Source organism: Amphiprion ocellaris, chromosome 11 (assembly GCF_022539595.1).
Source record: "Amphiprion ocellaris isolate individual 3 ecotype Okinawa chromosome 11, ASM2253959v1, whole genome shotgun sequence".
NCBI lineage: Eukaryota > Metazoa > Chordata > Actinopteri > Pomacentridae > Amphiprion > Amphiprion ocellaris.
The window spans coordinates 28,865,798-28,881,967 of NC_072776.1; the positions used below are offsets into that span (position 1 = coordinate 28,865,798).

Sequence of the window (16,170 nt, forward strand, 5' to 3'; positions counted from 1 at the left end):
CATCAACATGTTAGCATCGTGCTCACCTAGTAGCTAGTTTGGTCCTTGAAGCAAACAACTGAGCAGCTGCCTCTCAGTCCAACATTACAGCTACTTCCCTATACTCAAAGATCGAGGGTTAGAGGTCTAACCAATCCTACCTAGCATTATTCAGGCAGCAATTTACAGTATACGAAAAATGCTGTGTTTTCTGAACATCTCTTGGTTGTTGGTTAGAGAGTTTGCACACTTTTAGACTCATTTAATTCTCTTTAAAAGGCGACATTTCAATTGAAAAGATCTTCCTTGTTACCTTAAAAAGTTTTGGTTGGATGTGCGTACATCTTCATTTACTCCTTAAAAATTCTTAAAATGTCTGGATGGTGATTGTTAGGGTGGATGGTGGGTGTACAAAGCACCAAATTTGTTCTATAGAAACATAATTTCTGAAAGACAGGCTTGATAAAAGACATAGCAGACCTGGAAACCAAAAGATATTCTTATTCATGGCTTTTCCCACATTAAGATATATAAACAAGAAGTCACTAGGAGGTTGTTGGGGTCGATGTTGGGCGTACAAAGCACAGGACTGCCACACAAGACATTGCAGTTCACAGAGTATGGATTCCATCTGTGGTTTAAGCAACACAAATACATTGCCTGAGAACATTTCACTGATGCAGTCCTTCATATGTTTGCAACTTCACAGATATGTATTAATAATGACATCTTCTCACTACATTAATAGAAAGATTCAAGATAGAAAATGGCAAAAATTGCAGTTGTGTTTCTTTTAAAAGCTTGACATTTTTTTGCTTATAAGTATAATTTCTTGGAGACAGGGTTGAAAAATGATATGACAGACCTGTAAATCGAAGATTTTCTTAATAGTGCTTTATCCTAGATTAACATGTTTTACCAAAGAGTTGCTAGGAGGTTGTTGGGGTGGATGGTGGGCATACAAAGCATTGCAACTGGGACCAGGGTTTGTGTACAGTATGAACTCACATCTGTTTATTGGGCAACAGAAATACTTTGCCTGTGAGCATTTAACTGATGCATTTCAGATCAACATATTTGCAGATTTAGAAATTTCAAAAGCTTGAAATGTGATTATACACTACTGTTCAAGAGTTTGGGGTCACTTAGAAATTTCCTTATTTTTGAAAGAAAAGCAGTTTTTTTTAAATGAATATAACATCAAATTAAACAGAAATACAGTCTAGACGTTGTTAATGTGGTAAATGACTATTCTAGATGGAAACGGCTGATTTTTAATGGAATATCTCCATAGAGGTACAGAGGAACATTTCCAGCAACCATCACTCCTGTCTTCTAATGCTACATTGTGTTAGCTAATGGTGTTGAAAGGCTAATTGATGATTAGAAAACCCTTGTGCAATTATGTTAGCACATGAATAAAAGTGTGAGTTTTCATGGAAAACGTGGAATTGCCTGGATGACCCCAAACTTTTGAACAGTAGTGTGTATAAACATAATTTCTAGGCAACAAATTGAAAAAGAACATGACAGACCAGGACACCAAAAGATGTTCTTATTCATGACTTATCCCAGATTTGCAAGGCATTTTTAAGTTATTTATTAAGAGATAATGTTTAGTTTGAATAGATATGATTGCCGTATACCAAAGGGGTGTACAAAATGTAACAGCATCCAGTCTGAGCCGAGGCTGCTCTTGACAAACTGAGCTGTCCAGTAAACTGCTGATCTGCAGCGGTGACCCTTTGTGGCCTGTCAGACGTGGCACTGCAACAATACCGTCTCTCACTGACCACCGTTAACTGTTCGCTGACTAAAGCCGTAAAGTACAGGTCTGCTCCCATCCATTCTATAAAAGCCTTCAAACCCTTATAATTGAAATAAACAATATCTCCCAGTTAATTACTGGGCTAAGCTAATTAAAGAAAGGCCGTGGGACTTTAAATACACCGCTGGGACACAAGAATGCAGGACACAATTCAAACAGGGAGAAAATAGCTGGGACTCTGTGTAATTTTGGTCGTGGACCGCAGAGGAAAAAATGTATAATTTAAGCCAGAAATTATTCATTTAACATAAACGCTTGTTTTAAAAAACAAAAAGTATTCATTTGAGAGAAGCTGGGGGAAGTGTGTGTCTGTGTGTGTATGTGAGTCACTATTTTGTCTGCGATACTACATGACTACACGGTATTCCACAGCAAGCGTACGCCAGATCAGAGTGTGCAAATGCATCCTTGCAACGGGTTAAACAGAGTGTGTGCGCGCCTCTGAGTGAACATTGCTCAAGTTTTGTTTGTGTCGAGTTGTGATGTCCCGTTCACTGTTGCCTTTGAAGCCCCTGGTGTGGTGTTTTTTGTGTGGAGTGCATTGATGTGGACAGGGGGACCATTGTGGCTCGCCGTTTTCCATACACACTGATGAAACAGACAGACAGACAGACAGACAGAGACCTCCCCTGAAACTTGGCAAAAACACTGAGGCTAAACGTGCTACTAATGGCCTTCATGTGCAGACCGTGGCCAACGCTCGCCATGCCATTTTTGGACGGCTATTTTGGGCCGTCGCTGTAGGATAATGTGCATCTGAGTGCTGTTTGTTTTTTTAACTCGCTTTAACAGGCTGTCAATTGCAGCTCTGAATTTTACAACCAAGTTAATAAATATTTTGTTTACACTTTAAAGACAAAGAGACTAATAATAGAGATACAGATTGCATTTGCGTAACATCTGAGAGGAGGAACACGCTGCTCTCTCACTTAGAAGATATTCCTCATGTTATTATCCTCCAGAAGAGACTTTTTGTGCCACTAATATATTCTGCAGTCATCTATATTTTAGGGATTTTGCATGTGATTCTATTTTATGCTTCTCCTGCTTGTTGCATCACATCCCCAATTCCAGTGTCCTGATAACAGTAGCACTGTGTGGAATCTCATTTTTGTTGTTTTGGTAGCAATTTCTACTCGACAAAGCACCTGCTAAGGTATTTCGACCCATCACTGCCACTTTATTAGGAAAGAAATCCTTATTGCACTGCATCTGAAGTCAATTTGTAACTGCTCATGCATGTTTCAACAGACAATTTTTGTAATAATTTTATTATTTAACTTCTTTTTCTTTCCAAAAAAGGGTTTTGGTAGCCTGCGACTTTATTAAATGCTGTCCTATTGTCTGGATGCTCGTGTATCTCACCCTGTTGCACTAGTTTTTTAATGGTATTATATCTCAAGATCTCAGCTTTTTACTTGGTTTTCCTTATAGAAATAAAGGAAAACTACCAAACACGGCCAATGTAGTTATAGGTATGATGATATGAATCATTCTCTTTTACATGACATCTGTGTTTAGGTCTTTATGTTGTTTGATTGCAGGACTGTGTTATATTTTTGTAATATTTTGCAGCACGAATGAGAAAGAAGCTGCTATCGTTGCAGCACTTTATCCTAATTACAGGTGGTGGATGAATGTGTGAACAATCCTCACCTTGAAGAGCAAAAAATAGAAGAATTTGATAGTGAAAATGCATTCTGTTTACATTTGACGAGATGAATTGTGTGCTATGTAATCCTATAGAAGGTGGTAGCCCAGTCTCACCAAAAATGTGCAATAGCTATTTTGGTTCACCCCTCAAATGTATTTTTGACACAATAAAATACTAAAAAAAAGAGTAATCCTTGCGTTCTTTAGGAGCTATTCATGAGGTGACACTCGTCACCCCAGCAACGTAGAAAACAACCAGAACTTTGTGTTTAGCGTTTGTTCAAGGGTATTTTAACCCAAACCATGATGTTCCCCTAAACCTGACCAAGTAGGTTTGGTGCCTAAACTTAACAAAGTATTTTTTTAATAGTATACACACAAAGAAACTGCAACAGGAAACCTAAGTATACAGTGAGCGAAGACGCCAGAAAACAAGGGACCACATGAAATTGAACTCTTGTGTCCTGAGTAAAAGTCCTGTGAGTTTTTGTGAGGGTTGGGTGGACAAACAGCCGTGAATCCGATATGATTTACAGAAGGTGACAGTGTAAAGTTAGATATGAAATATTTTAAGGTCGGAAGGTAATGTTTTCATTGAAAAACATTGTTGTTAAACTGACATTCCTGTAACCATCAGTTTGTTGGACTGGTGACCCACTGTAAGTGTAGAGCTCTTGTAATCTGTCTGCTATAGATTAGAACAGGTTAGCATTTCCATTCTTTTTTCAGTTTAAATGTATATTTAAATACTGTCACTGGTAAAAATCAAGTTATTTTTTTAATTTTAGTAGCACTTTATATTTGCAAGGAGACGTAAATGAGTGAAATAACACCATTGCTGACACTTCTACCATGAAACTACAGTGCTTTTTAAAGCAAGTAGGGATCATTTTCATTGAAAAAACTCATAAATATGTTATTTTGATGAACAGAGATGAGTTTCTAGGTTGTAAATCAAAAAACAGCAGCTTACTTTACGTGATTAAATGCTGTTCTGCTAAAGATGAGTTGGCATTATTAAGAGAAGATGGAGGTTTGCTTCATTTGGACTGAAAAGCTGGACTGACTCACTAGATAAAGGTTGCAGGTGTGAGCTTGTGATTGGCTGCTGATTTCAGTTAACTTTCTTGTCTCCTTTGTTGTCTGCATGCCGCCGTTTTTAAAATCAACAACAATCTCAGAGCAGCAACCTAACACAAGTTTTGGAATTTTAATCACAGTGGCCGTCTCATGCGTGCAAGGTGCATGTTCCAACAAAACAATCTTTACCCCTCAAGCTGAAAGATAATCAAGCACTGCCAGACTACTGGCTAAGTGAAGCAATGAAGGGACTACCTGTGGGGTGGTCGCAACCTTTATGCATAATCTGACCACAAGAACCTTTATCAATGTCAGTTTCAGGGTGAGCATCACTGAGAAGACTAATCCTGGCTCATCCAATTCTGAGAGGACATCAAACTAAATTTTATTCCTCTCGATGTCCTTGTCAAGTAGCAGTCTCCTCTGAAATATTGTCATCAACAACTCCAGACACAAAGTAAACATTTGCGCCTGCCCCAAGTTTCTACAGTGAAAACCATCTGTACATAAGGCACATTTACATAGACAATGTAGGGTCCTGTTTATGATCTGTACATGGAAACATTAGCTCTCACTTTCAGGACCCTGAATAATGATTCTCCTGGTTTTGAAAAACCTGAGTATCCTACTGTAGCTCAGAGTACTCCATATGTATACATATTATCCAGGTTTCTGAATGCTAGCGATTTAAATGCACAAATGGCAGCAACAAAATCCCCTCTTTGGGAATTGATTAAACCCCTTCAAAGCTCATCTTTGTGTATTACAGTCATAAAGTTATGAGTTCTTTCCATGAAAATAATCTTTCCCTGCCTTGAAACGCTGCAGTTTCAAGGTGGAAAATGCTCATCCATGGTGTTTACTGCATATTGTACCCTTCATGTGTCTTCTGGCTAATAAAACACACCATATGGGCATGCTAACAAGGTAATAAACTTGATTTTCACAAGAGGGGGGTTTTAAAATATGCATTTTAGACTGAGAAAGCACAGAAATTCTGGCCTATCCAAGTCTGTAGTCGACAGGTTTCAAGATGCCAGTTTCCCAACACATTCAGTGGAACAAATTGGGTCACCAAACTAATTTATGGTTAACTGTTAGAGGAATGTGAGATTAACAATTATTCTTCCATGCACTGACGAGGATACTAATAAGTATCAAGTATAAGGTGATATACACGGTTAGATTTCTGGGTGTCTCTAATAGCGGGACGCTCATGTAAACACACCGATGCAAACTCCTGCAACATGTCCACAAACTCCCGGGTCTGCAGACTCAACTCAAACAGTTCCTTATGGGAGATGACACAAACACACACACAAACGCTGGAGTGAGATTTCAAACAGATGGGGATCTCCCACCATTTTCAGTCTCTTGCAATAGCCATGTTGCTCAGTGCCGCTCTGTTGTTACCATTTTATATCGATGTGAGGCAACATCCCCAGATGGAATATTCTGCATAGTTGAGAAAAGACAGCAGTAAATGACACTGTCCTGTTGCAGATCACTACCATGTGTGCAACAATAAATTACACAGTTTTTCTTTTTCTCTGCTTCATAAACATTCTCACACGTACTGTACACACACGCACACACACGCACACACACCCACACACACAGTGTATTTTTGTCTTGCGGAGACATTCCTGTCCGGCTCTTTGTTGTGTCTTTAATGAGTTTTACAGGCTCTGTCTGTGTCTCAGTTGTGTTTTTGAAGCATTCTTGTGCTTATTGCCGCTGTGACAGTGCAGTGTCTGCCCTAAATAGACGACCTCACATCCAGTTTTCTTCTCAGACCGCTGATTAGAGGGAGCGTCTCCTTTCAAAGACCATTCCCGTCTTGACCCCTGAGCTGCAGGGTATTTAATTCTGACTCAGGATCGTAGTTTACACTGAAAGAGACACTTGGTGGTTGGAAAGTCATGACTATTAATAACGGCCTCGGTGAAATTCTTGTCATGCTAACAAAAAGAGGCAGCTTGACCTCAGATATTTAGATAATAGTATAGTACCAGCATTTGAACTGTATTTCTCTATGCCAGGCATAATGTTTTACTGATTTTGGCAGTGTCATTGTTACTAAGTGCTCTACTTGGGTGTCTTTTAACCTTTTGACACGGACTTTCTGTCTGAAATTTGACTTTATTGTTGGTCTAGGAGTTTTTTTTCTTCTCTCTCCTACCATTATTACTCTAGATTATGTTTGATTCTTCTGTTTGACGGCACACGTTCTACTCTTTTGAGCATTTCTAGATAAAACAGCTGCTTTCATGGAGTAGATTTCAGCATTTTATTAATTACAAAGCATGAAAACAATGGTAAGAACTCCTGGATACTTTAGAAATACTGAAAGTTGGACGGACCAAAATGTTAACACACTCCAACACACTTAACAGATGTGCAGAGATTGTTTTCAGATACACGACAAAGCTAAAAGCGAGCACAAAAAAGTTTATCAAGTCCAACACCTTAAGATTCTTTTGTGGGGAAGGATACATTTAAATGAGTAGTTTGACATTTTGGCAAATATGTTCGGTCTGTTTTTGCTCAGAGTTAGATGATAAGATCAATACCCCTTATACTGATGGTAAATATGTAGCTGGAGTTAGCAGCCCTTTAGCTGAGCATCCACACGTCCAATTTCTTTGACCTAAGTGCAGTTGGTTCACGGTGGCAGAAATCTAAGCAGGACATTCACTGATGCTGCTCCAATCCATCTGACCATCTCTCACTACTTTATCCCATCACTTGTGAGCAAAATCTTGGTTATACTTACACTTCTTGGCTCCAGCATAAAGGCTAGAACAGCTTGCTGGACTAAACAAAGCAGCTGTTTTGTTAATAATTAGACATACAGGTACTGGTTGGTGGATTTTCTTACTTTGAGACAGAGCCTGTCTAGCTGTTCCCCTCCCGTTTCCAGCCTTTTGCTAAGCTAAGCTGACAGCAGTCTGGTTGTAACTTAGCATATTTAGCATACAGACAAGAAACAGGTGGAAGTGTTTGAGCCAAACTAGGCCTGTAGCCTGTTAATGTTTTAGGGACACAGATCCTGTTGTGTTTTCAAACTTCTTAAAGCATGATATTGTCAGTGTTTACCACCAAAACTTTGCACTTCTTTTCTACCATATTATATATTATTTGAGAAAAAACATTTAGTCTGTCCCAATACATGCTACGTCAAATCCAATATGCTACAAATAGCAGGATGTCCTTCTACATCCAGTTGAATTTTGCAGTATGCAAGCCTGGGTGCTTTTCTCGACGTTTTTACCCACAATCCTCTGCACTCTTACGTCACATACACATGGTGTTAAACAAAAGTGTAAACAAGTTTGAGTGCATGAACAGATTCTTTTGCACTACAGTATGTAATGGTCAACACAAGCAAACGTAATCAAACAGAATGTAGTTTGTGAGGGCAATTGTAGTTTGTACATAAGTAAAGGGAAAAAATGTGTCTGACGCTTTAAAATTTAGATTCACATAAAAACATCCGCTTGGTTTGTACTTGCTCTGCAGTTTTGAGAGCACAGTTGCAGCATTAGCATGGTAACTTTTATTTGTGTGAGAGCAGATGGTAGCAATACTTTACAAATAATTCACTTTAAGGAATTTTAAATTACACTTCAACTTACAAAATAGCTAAGGGCTGTTACCAGAGCTCATTTTGAAAACCTAAAAAGACGAATTCGCATTGTCTTTCCAAGGATGGAAAGAATAAAAAGAGCGGCGGCGTAATTGTGTTTGTCTCTGCGACTGACCGTGGGCTTGTGCGGCCGAGCTGTGGGAGTAGCCGAGGTTCAGCAGAGCCGTCTCCACCAGCTGAGAGAAGAGAATGTCCTTCCTGACCAGGACAAACTCTGCATGCTCCTCTCTTCCCTCACATCCGTCTGTCGGCATCCCACCGTCTGACTGCTCCACCACACAGAAGACCGGAATCATCAGACCTGTCGAGCGGGACACAAAAGGAAGAGCAGAAGACAGCGAGGAGATGTTTTTTTAATGCCTGGGTTTAATTTCTATCCCTCGTGGGCAGCAAACATGTGGCTCGCATTCTTTGTGGGTGAAGCCTGTAATCATTTCATCCTTTTTGTTTTACACTGTTGAATATTGCAACACCTGAAATTCTCAATACACTGCAATCAACCAGGAATGTAAAATAAATGATACACAGTCCTAAATAGACTCTAACAGTACTGCTCGCTGTACGCTGCACAGCCCCATGAATTTAATCTAACGGCCTATTAGATAGGCAGTCATAATAACGACTCCATTATCAGACATGCAAACCCAGTATTCAAAGTTCTGCATGGTAACAACAGCTTATTTCATTAGTTTATAAACCTAAACCAGCTGGCAGATTTGAAAGACGTAATTTTGAAAACAATCACCGTAAAATAATAAATCCTCAGATTTTCAACGGTCCTTTAACGTATCATGAGTGAAAATTAGCCTTTGTTGAGCAGAGGAGCACCAATTATTTTTTATTTTTTTATTTTTACAGGATCTTGTGCAAACGGTTTATTTTGGGCACATTTCTAAATGAGACATGTCGAATAAAGTGGTTTCGATGAAATATGACAATTTTGAGCTAATTGGCAATTTTTTTTGGGCATTATCACACATGATGCAGTCAAGGAAAGCTGAAAATTCTTTGTTTTTATAGTTTCTGACTCTGGTTATTTTGGCTATTTTTTAAAGTAATATGCCTTTCAAACCCTACAGCGTGTTTTGGGGTTCAGATGTATGAACGTTGTAATTAAAGTGCGGCGAGGGATTCGTACAGATCTACTACAGTTCACCACATTGCTTTTTTGTCACGTGATTTTTGGTCACATCTAAGTCAGTCATGGCTTCTTTTTTTTCTTTCATTTTGAAAGGATCTTGTGCAAACAGTTTATTATAGGGAAATTTCTAAAGTGGTCTAGAATGGAGATTTTGCTGAAATTTGACACTTCTGAGCTTAGGGTTTGTTAATTTTCTGCATATCACACATGGTACGTTCGAGGAAAACCGAAAATCCGACAATTCTTTCTGCTTTTGCTATTTCAGGCTATGATAAATAGTGTCATTATGGCATTTTTAAAAAAAAAAAAAAGCATGCTATGGGATAAAATTTGCAGTTCATTTGGGGGTTACCTGTATGCTAAATCATGATTAGGAAGCCATACTGATCAACTCAGGTCCATTAGATCACAAGAAAAGCTGAAAATCTGATAGTTTTTACCATTTTATGCTCTGATAAATTATGTTATTTTGACTATTTCTTTTAAAGAAAGCATGACTTTTGTGGTAAAATATGTCCTGTGCATCACTACCATGCATGTTTTTTTTCAAGTTTTTAGAATTATTTTTATATTTGTAATCACTTTTTATATTTGTCTATGTTCAATCCCATACTAGTTCTGTAAACACTGGTATTTTTTTCCCTTTGAAACCTTGATCTGCTTTTCAGTTTTATTTTATTTGCGTCCCTGATGTTGTGTTGTCCTGTCTGACCTTTGCAATTTAGCCATCTTGTTGCTAACCTCAGTGGTTGAATAAAGTCCAAATAAAAATGGACACAAGCACTTATTCCTCCTCCTCCTTCTCAGTATTTTCAGTATCAGCTTACACTAAGAATCTAATTCCAAAAATTCCTTCCTCTTGGCTCCCTGTGCTAATATCAATCCTTCCCCTCCAATATCAACCTTTTTCCTAAAAGGCTTTTGGTTTTGGGCCACCTGTCAACGGGCAATTAATTAAAGCCCTCTGAAGAAGTGATGGACTGAGAGCATTAGGCAGCGTCCCAGCACTAATAATACAGGGCACGGCAGTGTGCTTTACTGCACGGCTACGACACAATACCAGCCACACACACACACACACACACACACACACACACACGCACACAGAGTCCTTTTCCCGGCACACATCCATACAAACACTTGGAGGTGCATGCAGCATCAGCTCCCCCTCTACCCCGATCCACCCCAGCCGTTGTTTTAATCAGTCAATTCCTATATTTCTATTTCCTCCTCATTAATCACTCTGCTCCCAGTCCTCCAGGCTCTCATGGAGTGAATTACACACTGGAGCACCGTGCCAATTCAAGTAAGTGAATTTCCCCCAATAGGGAAATATAACTGTCAACACAGAGCGGCTCCCTCCGACCAACACTCCTCTCTCTCTCGATCCTCCGTCTCCACCTCAGTCTGTCTTCTCTCATATCCAGTGTCCTGTGATTTGCCCGCTGACTGTGTGATCTGGTTTGGATGATGTGATGTTGCCTCAAACCTCTAATCCCTCTAATATGTATGGGGATGAGTGAACGGGGATATTAAAATAAGATATGTGTGTGTGTGTGTGTGTGTGTGTGTGTGTGTGTGTGCAGGGAGTGTAAGTGGGTGTGTGTTTTTTGGCAGGCTCTCTTGGGTGTGAGTGTGGAAGTTAGCTGGTGGATGTATGGTGTGTGTGTTAATGTGTGTGTGTGGCCCCCTCCTCGTGGCAGCAGTGTGGTTTGGAGGAGACACGTTGAGTTTCCTGTCTTCAAAGACAACCCGTCATTATTACAGGCCAACCATCCATTCAGCACAGGAAACCCCGTCCTCCTTCCTCCCTGCAGCCCTCGTCCCTGTTCTCACCCTGAAACAGGCTTCCCTCGTCTTCACATTTTAGCATTTCTTCACTCTTTAATGCTTCTTCTCTTCTTACTGTGGTCAAATTTGTAAGAAACTCAAACTGGCTCTTTGAAACAAGCACTGCAGAAATATATTTTTCTTATTTGAATAATGAGTGCTGCAGAAATCTTCCTGCCAAATTTGCACAAATGTATCTAGTTGTGTATCACTGTGTCATGCTTTTACAAAATTCCCACCCAGCTTAGTAGGAATGCACTGGACCTAAGCTGATCAGTATGGATCCATAACCACAGTTTAGCATGTAAATCCATTGCAAAGTTTATCCCATGGCATGTTTTCTTAATAAAAAACAGCCAAAATGACAACATTTCTCAGTACCAGAAACTCTAAAAAGAATTGTCAGATTTTCAGCTAAATGTATCATGTGTGACATGCAGTAAAATTAGCCAAACCTAAGCTTAAAGTTGTCAGATTACTTCAAAATCATTTTTATTCAACATGTCTCATTTAGAAATCAACCCAGAACAAGCTGCTTGCACAAGATCCTGTCAAGATTTTATTTTTTTTTTTTAAACTTCTGCAACCAAAAAGCCATGACTGACCAACAGTCACATGATAAAAACAGTGATGTACTGGGCTGTAGTTGGTCTGTAAGGATCGCTAATCACAGTTAAGCAGGCATGTGAACCACAGATTAATCGCAAAGTTCATCCCTCTGAACCCCAAAACCTGCTGTTGGGTTTAAAAGGCATGTTTTCTTTAAAAAATAGCCAAAATAACTCTATTTATCAAACTGTAAGAACAGAAAGAATTGCCGGATTTACAGTTTTATGTGTGACATATAGGAAAATTATAATATTTCATGAAGACCACTTTATTCTAAATGTGTCATTTAGAAATTTGCACAATAAATCATCAGTACAAGATCCTGTTAAAAAAAAAAAGATAAAAACATTTGTTCTCCTAAGTGCAATCAAAAAGCCCTGAGTGACTCGGGTGTGGTCAACAGTCGCATGACATAACTTCAGTTATGTTTTGGTTGAACTGCAGGCAGTGTTTTCACAGCAGAGAGGAGATAAGCATGGAAACAACAACAAAACATACGGGATCAATAAAATAAAACCTGAATGGCTTGAAAACAGTATTTAAGTAGTACAATATCTGTAGCATGTAGAGCAGTATTACCTGTTATAGTATTAATAGCACCTGTGGGTACTTAAAAATATTATACATGTTGATTCCTTGTTTTTTTTCCCTTATTTATGCCATTACAACTGTGTTAAACTGCACAAAAGACATTTTGCTCAAGATTCAGATGCTTAATATTGATGTCCTTAAATCATCATTACGGAGGTTGAAGAAAAGAAAATCTGATTAATTCTCAACTTTTTCATAAACCTGAACACTTCCAGAGGGAGGGAACCCGGCGTCAGCGGGAGAAATAAACATCTCTTGACTCCTTGACAAATACATGTTTAACATTGTTTCTTTAAACCTGCTGCTTTCTAATCACGTTAATGTTGTAACTTTAGATTATTTCTCTGAACATATTGTAACACTGATTCCAGCGCTGCAATACAAGGAGAACTGTGTGATGTGCTCCAGAAAAAAGCACTTTTAGTTAACCTGTCATCTATCATATCAGCCAAACCATTTCACAGTTTCCACTGACAAACAACACGCCTGAGAAAACATCACACAACTCTGTTCAGATTAAAATTCCAGCCTTCACTTCTTTGCATCTTATTTTTAAATTTGCTTTTAGTATAAACTATAGAAGCAGTGTCTTAGAATGAGAACAGAAGGTAAACAGTGTAGAAAATCTGCAAATATATGGCAACACCCTGACACAGAGGGATAACTGCTCACACATATGCGCACACATAAACAACTTTCACAATGAATGCAGGGATCGATAACCCAGAGTGACTTGTATAAATCTTGTTTATATGGAGCAATCTCCTTTATTTGGTGAGCCCTTATTATACGGTTCCCCCCAGACTTCTAGATTAACGGTGCAGAAGCAGCGCTGCCACACTACAACATGGCACACTGGGCCAAACTCAGCTCATGGCTAGGATGTGTCTCGCTGCTGGGCCAAAAGCTGTCTTTGGGGTTGGTACATAAGAGCTCAGAAACCTCTGACACCCAGAGGAGGTGGAAAGAGCTGCTCTGAAAATCATCCAGCTTTGTCTATTTTAAAAAAAAAAAAAAAAAAAAAAAGGCAAGAACCCATGATCCCGAAGATGTCTGCAATTTAAATTATTGCTTTGTTGTTAATGTTTTTTGCCATCACACACACTTTAAAGAGTCGGAATCAACTGGCTTTAAAAAGTTTTAACCCAAAATTAAATGCGGGTTTCAAGCAAATTACCAGAAAATTATCAGGTTAATGCATTTTTCCACCCACTTCTGTGAATATTAGACATTGGTTACATTAAGGAAAACAGCTGTTAGAAAGTATTCATCCGGCTTCAAAGTATTCCTCTTTTATTGCTTTTCAACATTGAACAATGGTCAACATAATTTGGCTTTTTTGATGAGAATTTACACAAAAAACGGTCCCTCGTTTGCCTTCCATATGCCTCCTGGTTTTCCTTACATCAATGCGAAATCATTTCTTTTTCTTACATATTTTTATACTTGTGCAAATTTATTAATTTGTTTATGTTAGCAGTAAATTAAATACCTGTGTACCCTAACAACCAGGCTAAAATGGTTAAATTAAAGTTAAACCATTTTCTGCTTTCCTTTATTAAAATAGATTTTAAAAATGAGCAATAATTAACTGTAACAATAGAAATAAAGCAGTTTATTATGTTTAAATTTTTAGGCGTTATCGCTCAACCCTGCTGTGATAATAACACGATGGCATCCATATATATACTACCATTCAAAAGTTTGGGGTCACTTAGAAATTTACTTATTTTTGAAAGAAAAGCTATTTTTTTCCATGAAGACAACATTAAATTAATCAGAAACATAGTCTAGACATTGTTAATGTGGTAAATGACTATTCTATCTGGAAATGGCTGATTTTTAATGGAATATCTCCATAGAGGTACAGAGGAACATTTCCAGCAACCATCACTCCTGTGTTCTAATGCTACATTGTGTTAGCTAATGGTGTTGAAAGGCTAATTGATGATTAGAAAACCCTTGTGCAGTTATGTTAGCACATGAATAAAAGTGTGAGTTTTCATGGAAAACATGAAATTGCCCGGGTGACCCCAAACTTTTGAACAGTAGTGTATGCCATAACTAATTTTCTGAATCTGTCTCCATTAAAATTGATATTTATATTTCAAAATTGTTTCTACATGTAGTGAGTCTGTCACTTTAAAATGAGTCTCGTCCTACATGAAATGCACCACGAGGAAACTTTGCTCGGTTTACATCTCTAACACCATCCTTACCTCCGAGGGGTCTTGGTGGGGCTCCGTTGTGGCGAATACGTGGCCCGGTGGGGCTTCCGTTGAGCTCCAACCGGCCCTTCTTCCCCGGCGGTGGGAGGCCGCTGAGGTCTGGGCTGCCTCCCCTCCGCTCAGGACTGTCCTGGGTGATGGGACTCTCCCCTCCTCGCTCCATCCTCCTCCAGACCCCCAGAGGAGCTCCAGCCAGAGAGAATGAGTCTGGAATTGGAAACAGAGAGGAGACAGGGATGCAAATTATCAAGTTATGCTTTACAATAGGATAAAGAGATTGTCAAATTCTCAAATGATACCCAGAATCTGTTTATCCTCCTGCGAGTATTGTCTGTGTGGTCAAAGCCTGATATTTATTTTTCCCTGCCAAAGAGCTCCATTTTGAGTCAGTTCAAAATATGCCATCCTGCAGCTGTAAACACTCACTTTTACACCGAATGTGTATTAATATGTAGCTGAAAATAGTCCTCCACAAATGCGCTGTTGCTGCTGTTTGAGTCATGTTTGCTAAAAACAAGGGTGTCAAATATTTGCAAAGCATTTTAAAAGATTTATGTCATTCAGACTTCCCTCCGTGCCACAGAGGGAAGTCTGAATGTACTGACAGACTGACAACACATTTTTTGTTTTGGTCTTTAAGAGGGGATCAGTAGACTGTGAAGAAAAACTAGAATCACTTTTCCCTCAAAGGTTACTGCGCAGAGACCTTAGTCCTTAATGCAGCAGATGGTCAAGGTTGGACTGAAAGTACAAGCAACACTCTTGCACGCTCTTTTATACTACAATCGGGTATGTGGAACTGTTCCACTCACGAGCAAACAAGATGGCAACCTCCTGACAGCAAGAAGAAGAGCTGCTTTGTTTATTGTGTTTGGATGGACAAGAAGAAAAAGACAAAACAGTGTGTGAAACCACTTAGCAGGAACAGGAGGATGTGGAATATAGTATAAACATTATGACATATGTGCAGAGCACGACACCAGAGTCCAGTTTGTTCTGACACATTAAAAGTAAAGGTGGATTTGTAGTTGTGTGTTGGTGTTTGTTACGTACTTTTCTGTGGATGCAAAACAAAAGATTAGGTGAGTTTAACTAATGTAGAAGCTACAGAGACTCCGACAAGCCAACAATGATGACTCCATGCATAGGTTGAATCCTGATTGGTTGAAAAGTTCTCTCAGACTGGAAAAAATAAAGAGTCTTTTCAGTAAGATGAACAATGCACGTGTTTAGAAGCACTGCTTCTGACTGCTGGTGCAACAGGATTTTACTATTACTTCAGTTTTTTCCGCAACAAGGACAATAGAAAATGCACCAACACCGGCACAAACACCAACAGGTGATGCCTGTATTTTCATTGCTCCTCTTATTATTGGCAGTTGCATCAGCAAAGCTCTAGTAGCGTTTTTAATCGACATGGTTGCTGTGCAGACAGTTTAAATTCTGGGCTGGATGTAGAGGGATCCATGCAGATCCAGAAGGACGGTGTGCAGAAATTTATATCATGTTGGCTCATAAATTGTTGTGAAGACTCCCTCAGTCACAACATCATAGAGTCACTGTTGGATTATATGAAGAGACA

The 16,170-nt window shown here is 39.0% G+C and overlaps 1 protein-coding gene across 6 annotated transcripts in view; it reads right to left on the reverse strand.

Annotated features, from left to right (window-relative positions):
• Positions 1 to 16,170, reverse strand: part of satb2 (SATB homeobox 2) — an 80,948-nt gene that overhangs the window by 37,482 nt on the left and 27,296 nt on the right. For all 6 annotated transcript variants that reach the window (XM_055015356.1, XM_055015357.1, XM_055015359.1 and 3 more), the window contains 2 exons: positions 14,580 to 14,795; positions 8,305 to 8,490 (listed from right to left, as the gene is read on the reverse strand). In XM_055015356.1, the coding sequence (XP_054871331.1) occupies positions 8,305 to 8,490; positions 14,580 to 14,795 (402 nt within the window). The remainder of the gene's footprint in view (positions 1 to 8,304; positions 8,491 to 14,579; positions 14,796 to 16,170) is intronic.